This window comes from Oryx dammah, unplaced genomic scaffold, assembly GCF_014754425.2.
Source record: "Oryx dammah isolate SB20612 unplaced genomic scaffold, SCBI_Odam_1.1 HiC_scaffold_20, whole genome shotgun sequence".
Lineage (NCBI taxonomy): Eukaryota > Metazoa > Chordata > Mammalia > Artiodactyla > Bovidae > Oryx > Oryx dammah.
The window spans coordinates 20,055,717-20,073,468 of NW_024070204.1; the positions used below are offsets into that span (position 1 = coordinate 20,055,717).

Sequence of the window (17,752 nt, forward strand, 5' to 3'; positions counted from 1 at the left end):
AAGTAATTCATTAAATTATGTATTATTTGTCTGTATTACAGATACTACAGAAATGTTGTCAATACTGGTATAAATCAAAGTTACCTTTCTTTAAGAATACAAAATATTGATAGTTTCATACATTGCTTAGGGAAAAAGGAAAATGTTACATGGTAGATAAATTACCTAGACTCATAAATGTATAAAGTAAGGTACTCATGGAGAGTAAAAGAAAGGCAATTAGAGGAAAAAAGCAATAGCTTCAAGCCAGAATTGAAACAAATGGGTTTATTCAGCCCTCAAGTCAACTAGGCTCTCTGATTAAGTACATGTCTTCATAGAAGTACATGTTTTGATAGCAACATTAAACCGCTTTATTTCCCAAATCCATGCTATTATTTAAAACACTAGAAAATCTGGCATTTGGTTTCAACATCAGTATCCATCCAGTGACCCGAGTATTATTTTTAAGGTGGAGATTTCTTGGCAATAATCCCAGAAATTCTGATTCAGTATGTCTTGAACAGGGTCCAGGAACACTCTAACAGTTGACTCTGATGCAGGTGAGAGTTGAGAAGTTGAAGAACAGTAGTAGAAATGAAAGGGCCAACCTGCACATTTACTCTCAATAAAGATACACAGGACTTACAACACTCAGAACAAAAGACTAGACAAATTAGAAAGAAATGTCTCCTGCTCAAGCACTGCAGAGAATCCAGAGTCCTGTTGCTTGAGTCTCGTGACATAAATCTCAGTTGATACAGTGTAACCCAGACAGTGCTGATTTATAGAAAATGCGGGTCCCTTGTGTAACTACCTTGGGAAATTCAGAGAAGTGAAATATGCCTCTTTGGATATATGCTAAGCTAGAAACATATAGTATTGATGGAAACAACAGAAAATAGGAAGGACTCAAAACACATCTAAAAACTTCTCAGTTTCTCTATGTGCATTTAAGGCTCTATTTGACAAGGCATCTGACTTTCTTTGCTTTTTTTTTTTTTCCTAAAAAATGGAGATATATTAATAATGACATATGGTGGTGGTAGTTTAGTTACTAAGTCATGTCCAGCTCTCTGTGACCCAATGGACTGTAGCCTGCCAGGCTCCTTTTTCCATAGAATTCTCCAGCAAGAATACTGGAAAGGGTTGCCCTTTCCTTCTCTGGGGGATCTATCTGACCCAGTGATTAAGCCCACATCTCCATCTTGGCAGGCAGATTCTTTGAGCCACCTGGGAAGCCCACAAATGACATATAACATTATATTAATTTAGGTGTACAAGTATTGATCTTGAAATGGTTGCTTGAAGCAAAAGCACAGGTGTGCATAAGGGTGAATGTGATCAAAACATATAGACTTCCAGTTATAAATAAATCAGTCCTAGGGCTGGAATGCACAGCATGGTGACTGCAGCTGACAATAGAATACTCTATATGATAAAGTCTTTCAGAGAGGGGAGCTCAGGCTTCCTTTCTGAATGTATTTTCTTTACCCTCCTCTACACACTCCGGACAACCACTGTACTACCCTACTTGTAATTTTTCATCCAAACATGAGATTTGATATCATTCTGTCTTTGCTAAAGATGTTTTCTCCACCTAGAACTCCCTCCTCTCCACCTTTTTCGTATCTTCTCCATCTTTTAAAGACTCAGCTCAAATGATAATTCCTATGATGTGACATATTATGCTTTCAATTTTTTTATTTTTTAAAAATAAAACATTATTTTGATAATAAAAATACTTAAATAATTATTTTTTCTTACAGCACTTTGTATTTTGCTTGTATTCTTCATGAATTCAACCAGATCATTGTCTTTCTCACAAAATTTTCAGGCCTAGTGATTAATGGTGTTCCCAAGTGGAACTAGTGGTACAGAACCCACCTACAGAAGACTTTGAGATGTGGGTTCAATCCCTGGGTCAGGAAGATCCCCTGGAGGAGGAAATGGCAACCCACTCCAGTATTCCTGCCTGGAAAATGACATGGACAGAGGAACCTGGTAGATTAGAGTCCATAGGTGTGGCAAAGAGTCAGACATGATTGAAGCGACTTAGCAGCAGTGATTAAGTAATACAACCTCTAAACTCTGTTCACTTTTAGAGACACTTGTCTTTGTGTGTGTGTGCTTAGTCACTCAGTCATGTCTGACTCTGCAACCCCATGGACTGTAGCCCACCAGGCTCCTCTGTCCATGGGGATTCTCCAAGAGAGAATACTGCAGTGGGTTGCCATGTCCTTCTCCAGGGGATCTTCCCAACCGAGGGATCAAATCCAGGTCTCCCGCATTACAGGTGGATTCTTTACCAACTGAGCCATGAGACTTCTTTAGTTGCTGAGAAAACACATATGGTAGGCCACCTTCACATGAGCTGAGTGTGTGCTAAGTGTCTTCAGTCATGTCTGATTCTGTGTGACCCTATGGACTGCAGCCTGTCAGACTCCTCAGTCTATGGGATTCTCCAGGCAAGAATACTGGAATGGGTTGCCATGCCCTCCTCCAGGGAATCTCTAAAACCCAGGGATCAAACCCACATCTTTTAGGTCTCCTACACTAGCAGGTGAGTTCTTTGCTGCTAGAACCACCAGGGAGACCCACCCACATGAGTTACCTCAATGTAATTTTCTGTTCTTAAATGTGGTCTGGATCTAATGATTTGCTTCTATTTAGTATGTGTGTATTAGTCAGTCAGTTGTGTCCAACTCTTTATGACCCCATGGACTGTAGCCCATCAGGGTCCTCTGTCCATGGGATTCTTCAGGCAAGAACACTGGAGTTAGTAGCATTCCCTTCTCCCTGGGATCTTCCCAACCCAGGGATCAAATCCTAATCTGCTGTTTTGCTGAGGCAAAAGTGATACCACTGATAAGAAATGGCGTGACATCACTTTTGCAGGGGAGTAGAACTCTATTTGAAGAAGACAAAATCCATGGAGTCATTGACTCCTCCACCTCCTCTTTTTTCCTCTCTCTTTTCTCTGCTGATGCCTGGGCTGACGCATTGGCAGGAGTTGCAGAGTCACCCTCTGGAGGCAAGGTGTGCTGGCCAGCTCGTTAATACCCTGGACAGTAACTAATATCTTCAGTGTTGTTTTCCTTTCAGCTCACCAGTGACCTTGTTGAGCCAGGTCATCAGCTACCTCATTGGTCCTTGCTCTGTCCAGGATCTTCTTTATATCTTTGGCACTGGAAAAGGCACTGCCATTAAAGGCAGTGAGCAGGTAGAGGTGGCATAGTAGAGGTAGACGGGATTTTCTAAATATAGGGAAATTATCACAATGAATTCATTAGGAACTGCTGTAGTTTTTTTTTGGTTTTTTTTTTTTGAGTGTGATCTAGTGATGAATACCTATTGGATAGAGATCGAAATCTACCCACCTAAAACATGGCCACACACATACCATTGCACATATATTTCCCTAGTCTCATATTTTGAGTCTTTGTAGATCAGACAGGAAAGTATCTGCCTGCAATGTGAGTGTCCCAGGTTCAATCCCTGGATGGGGAAGATCCCCTAGAGAAGGGAATGACTACCCATTCTAGTATTCTTACCTGAAGAATGCCATGGACAGAGGAGCCTGGTGGATTACAGTCCATGGGATCACAGAATCAGACTTGATTGAAGGATTAACAATTTCACATTCACATATTATTTTTAAAATGCTAATTAACTACAGAACTCTAATAGGTAAGTAATATAATGAGCTTAAATATAGATGGATAGATAGATAATAGATAGATGCCAAGATTAACACTAATTTCAATTCAATTATTTGTACAATGCAAATGTACATATAATTACTATGTTGTTTTTCAGTTGCTAAGTCATGTCCAACTCTACAACTATATGGACTGCAGCCAGCCAGGCTCCTCTGTTCATTTAATTTTTCAGGCAAGAATACTGGAGTCGGTTGCCATTTTCTCCTCCAGGGGATCTTCCTGATCCAGGAGTCGAACCTGTGTCTTATTATGTTTCTTGCATCAGCAAGTGGATTCTTTCATCAGTGCCACCTGGAAAGCCCTGGTTCCAGTCTTGTTTTGGTTAGTCATTCACTGTGTGACAAATGAAATGTATCTTAGCTTACAGTTTCTTCACTCTTGCAATGTGGATAGCAATAAACTGAGTGAATATATATAAAGTTACTATAATAGTCTGGTTTACTAGCTTAAAACATTTCTTACAATTATTATAGAAAAATTAGGTACTTTTTCTCATTTGGCCTGAGAACACTATTCCATATCTATTTGGCACACAGGCAGAAGGAAACCCTTTATAAAATTTTACCAAAAAATTTTATTTACTTTGTTTAAATCTTTCATTTCTTAATGACCCATTTGGTCAGTATAAACCTTTTGCTTCTTTCCCCTGAAGGCTATCTGAGAGTACAGTTAAGTCCATTGAATTCAGTGTAAGTTGCATAGTTTTAACTAAATAAATTAATTTGGAGGATCAATTTCTAACTATTCCCAAACTCTCCTTAGGAACAGACTTCAATCTTATTTTTAACCCACAACCAATAATGCTTTGAATGTAAATAACATTCTATAGAAGTTTATAAAATTTTAGATGAAATTTTGTTAAGCCTATTATAGATAATAATCTCAGGTTGATTTTTCTCTACTGAAGATGACATTATTTGTATCATGTTAGAGTAAGAAACATTAATGCAAAGTAGTTATAATGCTAAATAACCTTAAAAATTAATTACCTTACAGTTTAATCCCAGCTTATAATGGTGTACTTACATACAACATATTCCCCAAATATAGCACTTAGTACGTCTACCACTGATTTCCAATCTGTTCCACAATGAATGGGAACAATGTATCACCATCTGGATAACTAACACAATCAAGAAAAGAAGAATCATTTCATATCATCCATTTATTTTATAATTTTGTAAATTTTCTAAGGCTTTAATATAGGTGTTTATAATTATGTTTGTATAGTAATATGTGTTATAGTCAATACCCCCTAAAAAACACAAAAAATTAGAAATATTTCTGTTGAAAGTTTCTGACAATTTGAATGAAGTGAATTTTTGAGACTTCCTTTTTTTTTTTTCATTTTGCAAGATTAGTATAATAAAAATAGCAAAGCAGTAATGCATTAAAGAGTTATTAGGGGTCTAATAAAATTATTTGGGCCGCCAACTGTTGTAACACTGATTAATGGTTGCTTTTTAATTAATTGGAAGTTGTTCAATCATTGTACCATTTCATTTCATCTAGAGTTTTATAGAAGGGTCAGGGCCAAAGCATATGCTAGTATAATCTGCAATAAGGTACATTTACACAATTTTTTTCTACTTGGCAAGGTAAATGTGGGCTATTTATTTCATACTCATTCACCATGACAATAATTTCCTGCTCAGGCTGGCTAGTTTGAGCAGAGAAAGTAACCTTATATATTAAAATTTAAATAAAGTTGACTTTTAAACTCTGTGAGCTCAAATAAAACCCACAATAACCTATTCTTATTGCAGAATCATTAATTACCACGTGGTATGTGCTTAGTCTCTTTCTTTTCCATGGAGGTGTAAGGTGCATAGTGTTTGTCTCACCAGACTGCTTTGAAGATGCTAAATTCCTCTCAGTAGTCTTTGAATAGACAGTGGAGTGGATAGAAGTAGATAATTTAGAAATATTAGCCAGCTGCCCTCTTATAAGGTGTGTTATATGTATGAGTTGTGAGTCTAAGTCCCAGTGCTGCTTATGTCCCAATGAGTGCCAACATAACTGATGAGACTCCATAATGTGGGGATTCCTAAGTTGCATTTAGGTAAAAACTACATAGGATGCGACTGCAGCCATGAAATTAAAAGATGCTGCTCCTTGGAAGAAAAGCTATGATCAACCTAGACAGCGTATTAAGAAGCAGAGATATTACTTTGCCAACAAAGGTCCATCTAGTCAAAGCTATGGTTTTTTTCCAGTAGTCACGTGTGGATGTGACAGTTGGATCATAAAGAAAGCTGGGCACCAAAGAATTGATGTTTTTGAACTGTGGTATGGAGAAGACTCTTGAGATTCCCCTGGACTGCATGGTCAAACCAGTCAATCCTAACAGAGATCAGTCCTGAATATTCATTGGAAGAACTGATGCTGAAGCTGAAACTCCAAAACTTTGGCCACCTGATGCAAAGAACTGACTCCTTAGAAAGACATTGATGCTGGGAAAGATTGAAGGCAGGAGGAGAAGTTGACAACAGAGAATGAGATGATTGCATGGCATCACAAACTCAATGGGCATGAGTTTGAGCAAGCTCTGGGACTTGGCAATGGACAGGAAAGCCTGGCGTGCTGCACTCCAGGGGGTTGCAAAGAGCTGGACATGACTGAGCTGAACTGACCTGACATAGAAGGTAGAGATTGGAGTGGAGTCAGTGTGTGCCCTAATTATACTGATAATTAACAAAATATGGCCTGAAAATAGCACAATATTGTTAATCAACTATGCTCCAACATAAAATAAATTTAAAAAAAAATCTGGTTCTCTAAGTTTGAAAAATGACAAATTTAGGAACAATGCATTGAAAAGTGCATACTCCCCTTACATTCTCCAAATGGTCGAAGCCCAGGCTCTGACCTGAAGTGTCGAACCTGCTACTGCAGGTGCCCTCACACCATTAGGATGGTTTTTGGTGGCTTTCGTACCCCATGGGGAGAAGGAGAACTTTTAGAGCTATAGTACAGGTGAGTGAAGAACTAGAGGCAGACTTTCATCCTGAGTTAAGGTACTGGATCTAATATCTGCCTTTAAAAAAAAAAAACACACATTTTCCATGTATATTAACAGAAAGGTTAGGTGACACAGAATAGTTTCAGTGAAGACTATTTTATTATAGACAATACGTTTTAAATAATAGAAATTATTTGAATAGGCTACTTCTGGTCAGTTATCACCTAATACATCCAAATCATCAGAGTGAATATAATGTAGTTCATAGAGGTCTTTTACCCCCCATAACTTAGATATCTCATTTTCACTCTACTTGTCGAAGATCTGAGAAAACTAAAGTTTATTTTCTAACTATATTATAGTTAAACTTCCCTCAGTATTATGGACTAGAGGAAATAATTCAGAGTTGAAATAATTGAAAGTGTGAAAAAGATGATGAATAACATATGTAACCATAATAGGAGGTGATATGGGAAGGAAGAAAGATATCTAGCAGGAAAGTGAAAGTGAAGTCGCTCAGTCGTGTCCGACTTTTTGCAGCCCCACGGACTGTAGCCCACCAGGCTCCTCCATCCATGGAATTTTCCAGGCAAGAGTACTGGAGTGGGTTGCCATTTCCTTCTCCAGGGGATCTTCCTGACCCAGGGATCAAACCCTGGTCTCCTGCGTTGTAGATAGACGCTTTACTGTCTAAGACACCACAGAAGCCTTATCTAGCAGGAAAGGAAACTTTCAATCAGAAAAGCATTTAAAGAAAACAGGCGAGGCTAACATTCCATTCTGTTCTCTTGATAGCAGGTCTGTTCAGGCAGCTGACTGGATGATCCACTCTGAGAGGCTAACTGAGCAAGGAAGGCAGATTTGAAAGGAGACAGCAGAACAGAGAAAGCATACAGCGGAGGAGCAGCCTTCAGTGTGCATGTTTAGCATGGCAGGGATGTGTGAGTTTCCTCAGGATCGAGTGGACACAGAAGAAAGCTGGAACTGAGAAACCATGCTGTGAACTCTCCCAAGAAAACCATCTGCGGCCCGAGAGGCCCTGGACCTGAAATGAAGAAGCTGAAGGGTCTACCACTGGGTGCTCATAACAAGCTCATGGGCAGATGGGATGCTCAGAACGCCAAGACCAAATAACCCAAAAATTACATGAAGAGAGCTAGTATTTGGGCAGTCCACTTAGCCAGTCCACTTTAATCTTAGAAGTAGTGGCAAAAAGGGCAGTGCTCTCTCATCAACTGGGGGTATATGAGAGAGATTTATGTGAAATAATAAAGTTTGCAGCAACAAGGATGGACCTAGAGATTATTAAGCTAAATGAAGTAAAGCCAAAGATAAATATATGATATCACTTTATGTGGAATCTAAGAAAATAATAAAAGCAAATGTATTTGCAAAACAGAGATAAACTCACAGACTTAGAAAACAAACTTATGGTTAGCAAAGGGGAAAATCAGAGAAGGGTTAAGTTAGGAGTTTGGTATTAACATATACACCCTAGAATATATAAAATGGGCTTCTCCAGTGGGTCAGTCGTAAAGAACCAGGCTGCCAACACAGGAGACACAGGTTCAATCCCTGGGTCAGAAAGATCTCCTGGAGAAGAAAATAGCAGCCCACTCCAGCATTCTTGCCTGGGAAATCCTGTGGACAGAAGAGCCTGGCGGGCTACAGTCCATGGAGTTTCAAACAGTCGGACACAACTGAGTGAGACTAACACTTTCCTATCTACACCCACTGAGTTGAGACTGATCAAAAACCTCTCAATAGACATGTTTGGTTAGCTCCTCCCTGCACTGAAAAGTGACATTAGCTGCCAGAACATTGTACCAGATGCACAAAAGGAAATAGGAAAGCAATATACGAGATACTTGGGATTTCCTCAAAGCTTTCAATAGACCTTATGCAGAACTGTTATGATGTACTTCCATCATAGACAACTATGTTGATAGCCAATGTCTCCACTCCTACCCTGACCTGTTACCTTAGGAAGCTTGTTACCTTGATAATATCCTCCATTGTCCAGCCAAACACACGTGACCTACCACCACTCTCAGTCTAAAGGATTCTGGACCAAGTAGAAGCCAACCCAAGGAGTAATGCCTAACAATCCTATAGATTCCAAATGACTCCTTGAAGAATTGCACTTAAAACTCCTGTATATTCTTCCACAATGGTGTTCATAAAAACATATATGCTAACGAAAGAAGAGAGAAAGAAGAAGGGTGACTTTATAAATGTTCTCTTCAGGATTTCACTCAGTGGGCCAGTGGTTAAGACTCTGTGTATCCAGGGGACACAGGTTCAATCTCTAGAATGGAGATTCCACATGCTACATGACACAGTGAAAGTAAATGAATAAGTACAATTATGCTCTCTTTAACTTCAAAAACTATTTCAGAATCGGTGATTTTATGTGATGATGATTCCCTCCTGCCTGGCCTAGGAAACTCTGCACGATATATACAGGGGTGCAATGTGGAAAGACATTGGAACTATGGCAGATTTTTAAGGTTACAAGGTGGAAAGAAGTGAGCTCACACCATGACAAGCACTGCTAGATATTCCTGCCGTCCTGCAAACAAAGAGCAATGGCAGCTGTCACAATTTTTCTGGACTTAGGCTATGAGGAAAAGGAGCAGGTTTCTGAGTTTCCCCAGGAGACCACTCAGCTGTCAGTCCAAAACTGAAAAACAGCTCAGCAGGGACTCGTTTAAGAGTGTGAAATTCAAAGAACTGCAGTATAACATTGATTCCGTCCATGCCATACTTACTAACTTTACTCGCAATTATGGAGAAATTATACTGCGCGGTGCTTTCTCTGTCTAGTAATTCATTAGTGGCGATGGTTCCTTCAGTCGCATCTATTGTAAAGTAGCTGTCCCCATCACTCTTCCAATCTATAAGGTACCTGTGTACAAAAAGAGGAGATGCAAAGGTGCAGTGATTACACATTCATCATAATGGCAGTCAGGCTAACTTGACACAGTTCCTTATTTTTCTCCCTGTAGCTATTACCCACCTTGCAGTAAAGAAGAGTGTAAGTGACAGCTTCTTTATTGCAAAGTCAGTATGCTCAAGGGGAAACTGGGAATAATGAAAGATTTAGTACGCCTGCTGTTCATATTATTTTAGGGTCTTGACACCTTGAAAGCTCAGCAGAGACTACAATTCTAAAGCTGACCATGGGTTTCCTTAACCTGCTGAATATTAAAACTTTTTCAAGCAGTAAAAGATTCCTTAATGGTGGCTGTGGGAAGAGCTAGGGGTGGGGTAGGCATCTGGAAACAGCTACAAAGAACTTAGGTCAGAACAGAGGTAGCATCTTTGTTTCCATGGACAGAAAAAAAAATCATGTTAGGGAAACTAAGGGGAAATTTTTAAACTGACAGGTGCTATAATTGCACAGAAATATTTTCCTCAAACACACAAAAAATGACCATGGTTGTTTTATTACTCTTATACTTTTTATTACTCTTTATTACTTTTAAGAAACTCAGAACAAGTTTCTTAAAAAAAAGTGACCTTGGCTATACTGTCTCTTTATGTTCTTTATTAGCCAAACTCCTTGATAGTAAGTGATCCACTTTCTTTATGTGAAAGAGTTGGAATAAGAAATCCAAGAATATGAAATGAAATGCATTTTAGAAAAATATGCATTTGTATAAATCTTTATGTAGCAGTGAACATATAGAGTGATATATGTAAAATTATTTTAAAGGTATATTTTCAAACATCATATTAACAGACATTTTGAAATCTTTCCATGTGCCAGGTATTGTTCTAAATATTTATCACCACTTTTGTGATTAGAGAATCAAAGTAAGGTCCTTACAAACAGTGGCTGAAGACAGATGACAGCATTGTAGTCAGCCCCTCTAAATCCCCGGTCATCATGAAATGTTAATTAAGGCTGGTGTTTCAAAATAGCAAGTTTTAATCTTGACAAACAGGTTATTTAAAATCGGGACAGCATGTGTAACATTTTAGAACTAGGTCAAAACTAGTTTGTCTTTATAGGTGGAGATTTATAACTTGTCAGTATTCATTAGTAACTAATAGGATCAGAGTAAGAACCAAGCTTCTTATCTGCCTTTGACATTTCCATTGTTGATTTTTGAAATGCATTGATGCTTTATGAGTTCAGTGTAGCCTCCTGTCTCATAGAAATGATCTCAAAAATTATAAGTGAACTTAAAAGCCAGAGAGTACAGCATATAATGAGCTACATTCTCTCTATTGCAAGATGCCCTTTTTGGAATAAAAAAGCATCTTCTCACAGTACCCATTTTCAGCACTTTTATTCAACTTGGTAACATGCTTAATTTGAGGTGGATTGTTACTGAACTTCCTTGGTGACCATAGCATTTCTGAAGAATTGCTGGTGTAGACTAATGGTGGCTGGTGTTTAATGGTAGAATTCACTAAATATTTGCTGAGTGCCCACTATGCTACCACTATTGTAGTAGGGTTGAAGCACAAAGGAAATTATAAAGTATAATGCTCACTAATAATGAGTCTAGTTGGAAGAAAGTATATAAAGAGGATTATTATGTTTGATAGAAGGACAGAAAAGACAAGATAGGAGTACAAAGAAGATCCCTGGTTCAACACCTATTGGTTCAGGCAAACCTTCCCGCACACGATGTTTGACTGGCATTAGAAGGCTATAAAGGAATTATTTATGAGAAGAGAGAGGAAGACTAAGGAGAGGAGGAAAGATATTTTAGGAACATCAATGGCAGCAGCAAAACCAAGCCCACCAGGTACCTCTGTCCTTGGAATTCTGCAATCAAGAATACTGGAGTGGGTAGCCCTTTCCTTCTCTAAGAGATCTTCCTGACCCAGGGATCGAACCCAGGTCTCCTGAATTGCAGGCAGATTCTTTACAGTCTGAGACACCAGGGAAGCCCCCTTTCACTTTCAGAAGGCTATAAAGGAATTATTTATGAGAAAAAGGAGGCAGACAAAGGAAGAAGAAAGGTATTTTAGGAACATCAACACCAGTAGGAAAACCATAGAGATTTTGTGGGAAACTATAAGCTGTTAGGCATTTCAGTAAAATATCTGAAAGAAATAATAACCTGAAAAAAAAAAAGATAAGCTATTTAGGTCAAGGAGGGTCTTGTAAATTATATTAAGGAGATAAAACATGATCTTGTAGTTAATGAACAATTCAAAGGGTATAATTAGGGTATGGGATAACTGTTAATCACTTTCAAGGCAGAGGGTGAATGTATTTGAAGGGGACAAGACTGTTAAGCATTTCCCGTAAACCAGAATCTGGCCAAGAGACAAAGAGAGTCACTAGAGCTGGGAAGAGACTTAATTCAATGGGTTGTGAGTGGTTGAGATAACTAGGGCTATGCAGGCTGGGCTTCCCAGATGGTGCTAGTGGTAAAGAATCTTCCTGCTAATTCAAGAGACATAATAGATGTCTGGGCCCAGGAAGATCCCCTAGAGGAGGGCATGGCAATCCACTCCAGTATTCTTGCCTGGAGAATCCCATGGACAGAGGAGACTGGTGGGCTACAGTCCTTGGGGTTGCAAAGAGTCAGACACGACTGAAATGATTTAGAACACTTTCACATGCAGGCTGAAGGAAAGAAGACACGAAACATGCTGGTGTCCTTTACTCTGACTAGGATACTCATGTGAGTGGGTGTCAGATTGACTTGTCATTTCAGGGCGATGGAACTAGGACAGGAAAATGGAATCTATAGAAATTATTATTTTGGATAAATAGAATGAAGACTTTGATGTCCGAGCTGCACAAGGTCATAACGGGCTTCCCCAGAAAACCATAAGCACTAAGAATAATTAGATATTGATGTCAAAATATTCATGTTTGGTGCAGATATGGTAGAGCATTAAATCTAAGCATGACTGGAGAACCTGAATATAACTTGCAGTGCTGAGTTTCTACTACTAATATCCATACACACTGGATGGGATTCCCATACACTTTTCATGGATGGAATATTTTTTTAAATTATTGTTTCCTGTGATCATTCTGTTCCGATCTTAACAAACACATTTTGCTCTGACACTACAATAAAGTCTCACTTTTCAAACATATGCTTCATTTTTTCCTAAGCCCTATTTTAAATAATAGCTTCATCTACATACTATTGGGGAAGGGAATGGCATCCCATTTCAGCATTCTTGCCTGGAGAATTTCATGAACAGAAGAGCCTGGTGGGCTGCAGTTCATGGGGTTACAAAGAGTCAGACACGACTGAGCGAATGGCACTTCACATACTATACAATTTCCCAATTTAAACTGAGCAATTCAATCGTTTTCATATATTCAAGCGGTGCGGTAAGTGATAAGTTTTAAGATGTTTTAAACTTATTAGTTCTTTTTTTTTTTAATTTAATTCATTACTTGGGGTAAGCTCCAATTACCTGGAAATTTCATTTCTATAAATTGAAGATTGTGAAGGTGTGGTGTTTCTGGATTTCTCCTCTGCTACTTCCTTTTGCACTGAGTGCATATTATTCCAATGGAATATTAATTATTTTATTAAATAATAATGTTATACTCTATATTTTTATTTTCTTTTTATCTGCTCCAGGTTTTACTGTATACTACTTAATGTAGATTGAAATTTATGCTAACCATCACTTCATGGGAACTAGATGGGGAAGCAGTGGAAACAGTGTCAGACTTTATTTTTGGGGGCTCCAAAATCACTGCAGATGGTGATTGCAGCCATGAAATTAAGACGCTTACTCCTTGGAAGAAAAGTTATGACCAACCTGGATAGCATTTTAAAAAGGAGATATTACTTTGCCGACTAAGGTCCGTCTAGTCAAGGCTATGGTTTTTCCAGTGGTCATGTATGGATGTGAGAGTTGGACTGTGAAGAAAGCTGAACGTGATGAAGTCTCTCAGTCGTGTCCGACTCTTTGCGATCCCATGGACTGTAGCCTACCAGGCTCCTCTGTCCATGGGATTTTCCAGGCAATAGTATTGGAGTGGATTGCCATTTCCTTCTCCAAGGAATCTTCCCAACCCAGGGATCGAACCCGAGTCTCCCACATCATAGACAGACGCTTTACCATCTGCGATCTCAGCCAAAAGGCCGAGAAGAAAGCTGAGCAAAGAAGAATTGATGCTTTTGAACTGTGGTGTTGGAGAAGACTCTTGGAAGTCGCTTGGACTGCAAGGAGATCCAACCAGCCTATTCTAAAGGAGATCAGTCCTGGGTGTTCATTTGAAGGACTGCTACTAAAGCTGAAACTCTAATACTTTGGCCACCTCACGTGAAGAGTTGACTCATTGGAAAAGACTCTGATGCTGGGAGGGATTGGGGGCAGGAGGAGAAGGGGACAACAGAGGATGAGATGGCTGGATGGCATCACCGACTCGATGGACATGAGTTTGAGTAAACTCTGGGAGTTGGTGATGGACAGGGATACCTGGCGTGCTGGGATTGATGGGGTCACAGAGAGCCGGACACGACTGAGTGACTGAACTGAACTGAACTGAATTCTAATAAAATATAGAAATTTTACTCCTATGTAGCCATGTGCTATTATATATATGAAAAGTGAAAGTGAAGTTGCTCAGTCCTGTCCAATTTTTTGCGACCATGGACGGTAGCCTGCCAGGCTCCTCCATCCATGGGATTTTCCAGCAAGAATACTGGAATGGGTTGCCATTTCCTTCTCCAGGGGATCTTCCTGACCAAGGGATTGAACCCAGGTCTCCCATATTTTGGGAGGATTCTTTATCAGCTGAGCCACTAGGGAAGCCCATATACACATATACATATACATATGTATCAACATATTTTTTTCCTGGTGGTGGCTCAGTGGTAAAGAACCCACCTGTCATTGAGGAGACACAGATTTGATCCCTGGGTCTGGAAGATCCTCTGGAAAAGGAAATGGCAACCCACTCCATTATTCTTGCCTGGGAAACCTCATGGACAGAGAAACCAGGCAGGTTACCATCCATGGGTTCACAAGAGAGTCAGACATGACTTAGCAACTAAACAACAACAATCTATAGTATATTGATATAGTAAAAAAATTAGTAAAACATGTTTATAGTCAGTACTTTTATAATCTTATGTCTATGAAAGCTGGAAAATAAAGCAAAGCAAATATTCTGGGAAGAGCTAAAGAATTGATGCTTTTGAACTGTGGTGTTGGAGAAGACTCTTGAGAGTCCCTTGGATTGTAAGGAGATCCAATCAGTCCATCCTAAAGGAGATCAGTCCTGGGTGTTCATTGGAAGGACTGATGCTAAAGCTGAAACTCCAATACTTTGGCCACCTGATGCAAAGAGCTGACTCATTGGAAAAGACTCTGATGCTGGGAGGGATTGGAGGCAGGAGGAGAAGGGGATGACAGAGGATGAGATGGCTGGATGGCATCACCGACTCGATGGACATGAGTTTGAGTGAACTCCAGGAATTGGTGATAGACAGGTAGGCCTGGCATGCTGCGATTCATGGGGTCACAAAGAGTCAGACACGACTAAGTGACTGAACTGAACTGAACTGAACTAAAAGTTGTCTAGTCATACAGACTCTTTTACCCTAGGAAATTCTCTAACTTCTACAGGTCCTGGATGGAGGCAGGATGGTCTTTTCATTTCATTCCCATTTAGACTCTCCAGGAATGAAACAAACAACATGAAGTGAGGGTGACTAGACTCCAAATTTTCAGTCCTCGGAGAGGACTTCTCCCTGTGAGTGAGGTTGAGTGGAGGAAGCAAGCGGCCAACTACTCAACTAGGAATTTCACTCCTGAGAACTCAGAGGTGGAGAGTGGAAACACGGGCATCCTGCCCCTCCCAGGAAGATGATATATCCCATGGTTGAGAGCTGAGGACAGAGGAGCCATCTTTTCTCAACAATTCTGTCCAGGGTCCAGAGAGAATTCTCTATTCGCCTTAACTGGCAGATGAGAGTGGAAGTGCGAGAGCAGGTCCTGGGTCAAGTTGCACAGCCTCTTGCTGTTCTAAAGTTTTAGTTTATCTTCTTGAGTAAATGTTTCATCATTTGCTATATGCTTTTCGTAAATCTTCCAAAGAGAGCAAATGGTTTTTAGTAAGCTTTAACAAATAATTTTTACCATTTATGCTTGTTTCACTGGAAGAATTTCTCATGCTTCCATTCCTTAAGTAGAATCTCCATTAGTTTCAGGAATTCCTTTCTTCTTTTCTCATTTACTCCAGTTAAACTGCATAATATTATTTAGAGCTCTTCTGTATTTAAACCATTGTAAAACTATGCAATGACTAGGTCTTTCTTTGCTGTCCTTAGCATTCAATTGTTTTGCAGATTTTGGTAAACAAAAGACAGATTATACACATTTTGTGCCTGTGTTTGTCTCTCTTACTCAAGGCCCTCTAAATTACTTGTGGCCCCTTTATCTCTGTGTTGCCAAGGATCTGAGGTGTTATCTGCACAGAGCATCTGCAACTTAAACCTTACCTTGAGTCAATGCACAGATCCTACTACCTATAGAATAGTTAAATATTTCTACTTCAAGGAAATGTCTTACTTAGGACAATCCACTATTTCAGGTTTGCTGAGTCAGGACTTACTCAGTACTAGCACTGAGTGTCCTTGGTCCCAGAAAAAAAATGGAAAAACTGATCACTTTACTTCTAGTTAACACTTAAACATGTTACAATTTATAAAGCTGATTCAGACAGAATATGTATGTAATGAATCACTATAGACTCACAGGTCATTCTTTAAATATAATTTTTACAAATATTTTATTTGTTTGTTTTGGCTGTGTTGGGTCTCTGTTGCTCCATGGGCTTTTCTCTAGCTGGGGAGAGATGTGGTGCACGGGCTTCTCTTCTCCATTTGGTGGCCTCCCTTGTTGCAGAGAGTGAGCTCAGCTTTTTTGGGCTCTAGAGCACAGCATCAACAATTATAGCCCATGGACTTAGTTGTATTGTTGCATGCAGGATCTTCCCAGACCAGGAATCAAACCCATGTCTCCTGAATTGGCAGGTAGATTCTTTACCACTGTGCCACCAGGGAATCCCCACAGGTTATTTTTAACTGTAGTTTTAACTTTATCCAGTAATGAGTTTAAAACTTCAAGAACTTAAATAGTCCATTCATAAAATATGTGCCTAGCTCTGTTGATACATACACATATATACATATATCTTCTCCAATATGTATATATATCAAACCAAAATTCAATATATTGGAAAGTGAACAGGCAAATTTCATTTATTTAGTTATTTCAGTATAACACTGAGATAAAGTTTGCATTCCATAAATTAGCCACCACTGAGAGGCAAAGAAATATATATATATAGAATGCAGAACATGAACTTTTTGGAAAGATAAACTAGGGAGATATACCAGTTGTTTCACTTACCTTGTGCAACTAGGTTAGGAATCTTTCTCTCTATTATCTGTTCTCCTTGTCTCTTATAAAATTTGGAAAATAATGCCGATCTAGTCATGTAAGGGAATGTGTGGTACAGATGAAATGAGATAAGATGTATGTATCTAGTTATAGAATCGCACATGTGGGATGTTTACATGCATGTACATGTGTGTGTATGTATCCTTTCCTCCCACTCTTTTTCCACATTATCCATTATTTGCTATTATTTTTCATCTAAAACAAAAATCCTTTTTCCTAACACATAATGGTATGCTTTGTTGTAGCACCAAATTGTAACATATATATCTTTCAACTTTAAAACATTGGAAGGTCTTCCCTCATGATCCAGTGGTTAAGATTTCACCCTCCCAATTCAGGGGATTCAGATTGGATCCCTCATCAGGCAACTAGAGCAAGATCTTGCATGCCACAACTAAGACCCAGTGCAGCAAAAAGAAAAACAAAACAAAAACAAAACTTCCTGAACTACAAAACCCCCACAAACCCTAGAAGCACAAACCACTGGAACAGTGTCAGGCTTTATTTCTTACAATAGTGCTTTTGCTTGGTCCTCATTCACTATTTTCTGGCATCTAGTTTTTATCTCCATCATCTTGTGAAGTTGGTACCCCCCTTTGTTTGTATGTTATCCTCTCGGTTTAGTTGCTAAGTAATGTCTGGCTGGCTCTTGGAACACCATGGACTGTAGCCCTCC

At 39.2% G+C, this 17,752-nt stretch overlaps 1 protein-coding gene across 3 annotated transcripts in view; it reads right to left on the reverse strand.

Moving 5' to 3' along the window:
• CDH12 (cadherin 12) overlaps window positions 1-17,752 on the reverse strand; it is a 326,182-nt gene that overhangs the window by 24,234 nt on the left and 284,196 nt on the right. For all 3 annotated transcript variants that reach the window (XM_040262493.1, XM_040262491.1, XM_040262494.1), the window contains exon 7: window positions 9,435-9,571. In XM_040262493.1, the coding sequence (XP_040118427.1) occupies window positions 9,435-9,571 (137 nt within the window). The remainder of the gene's footprint in view (window positions 1-9,434; window positions 9,572-17,752) is intronic.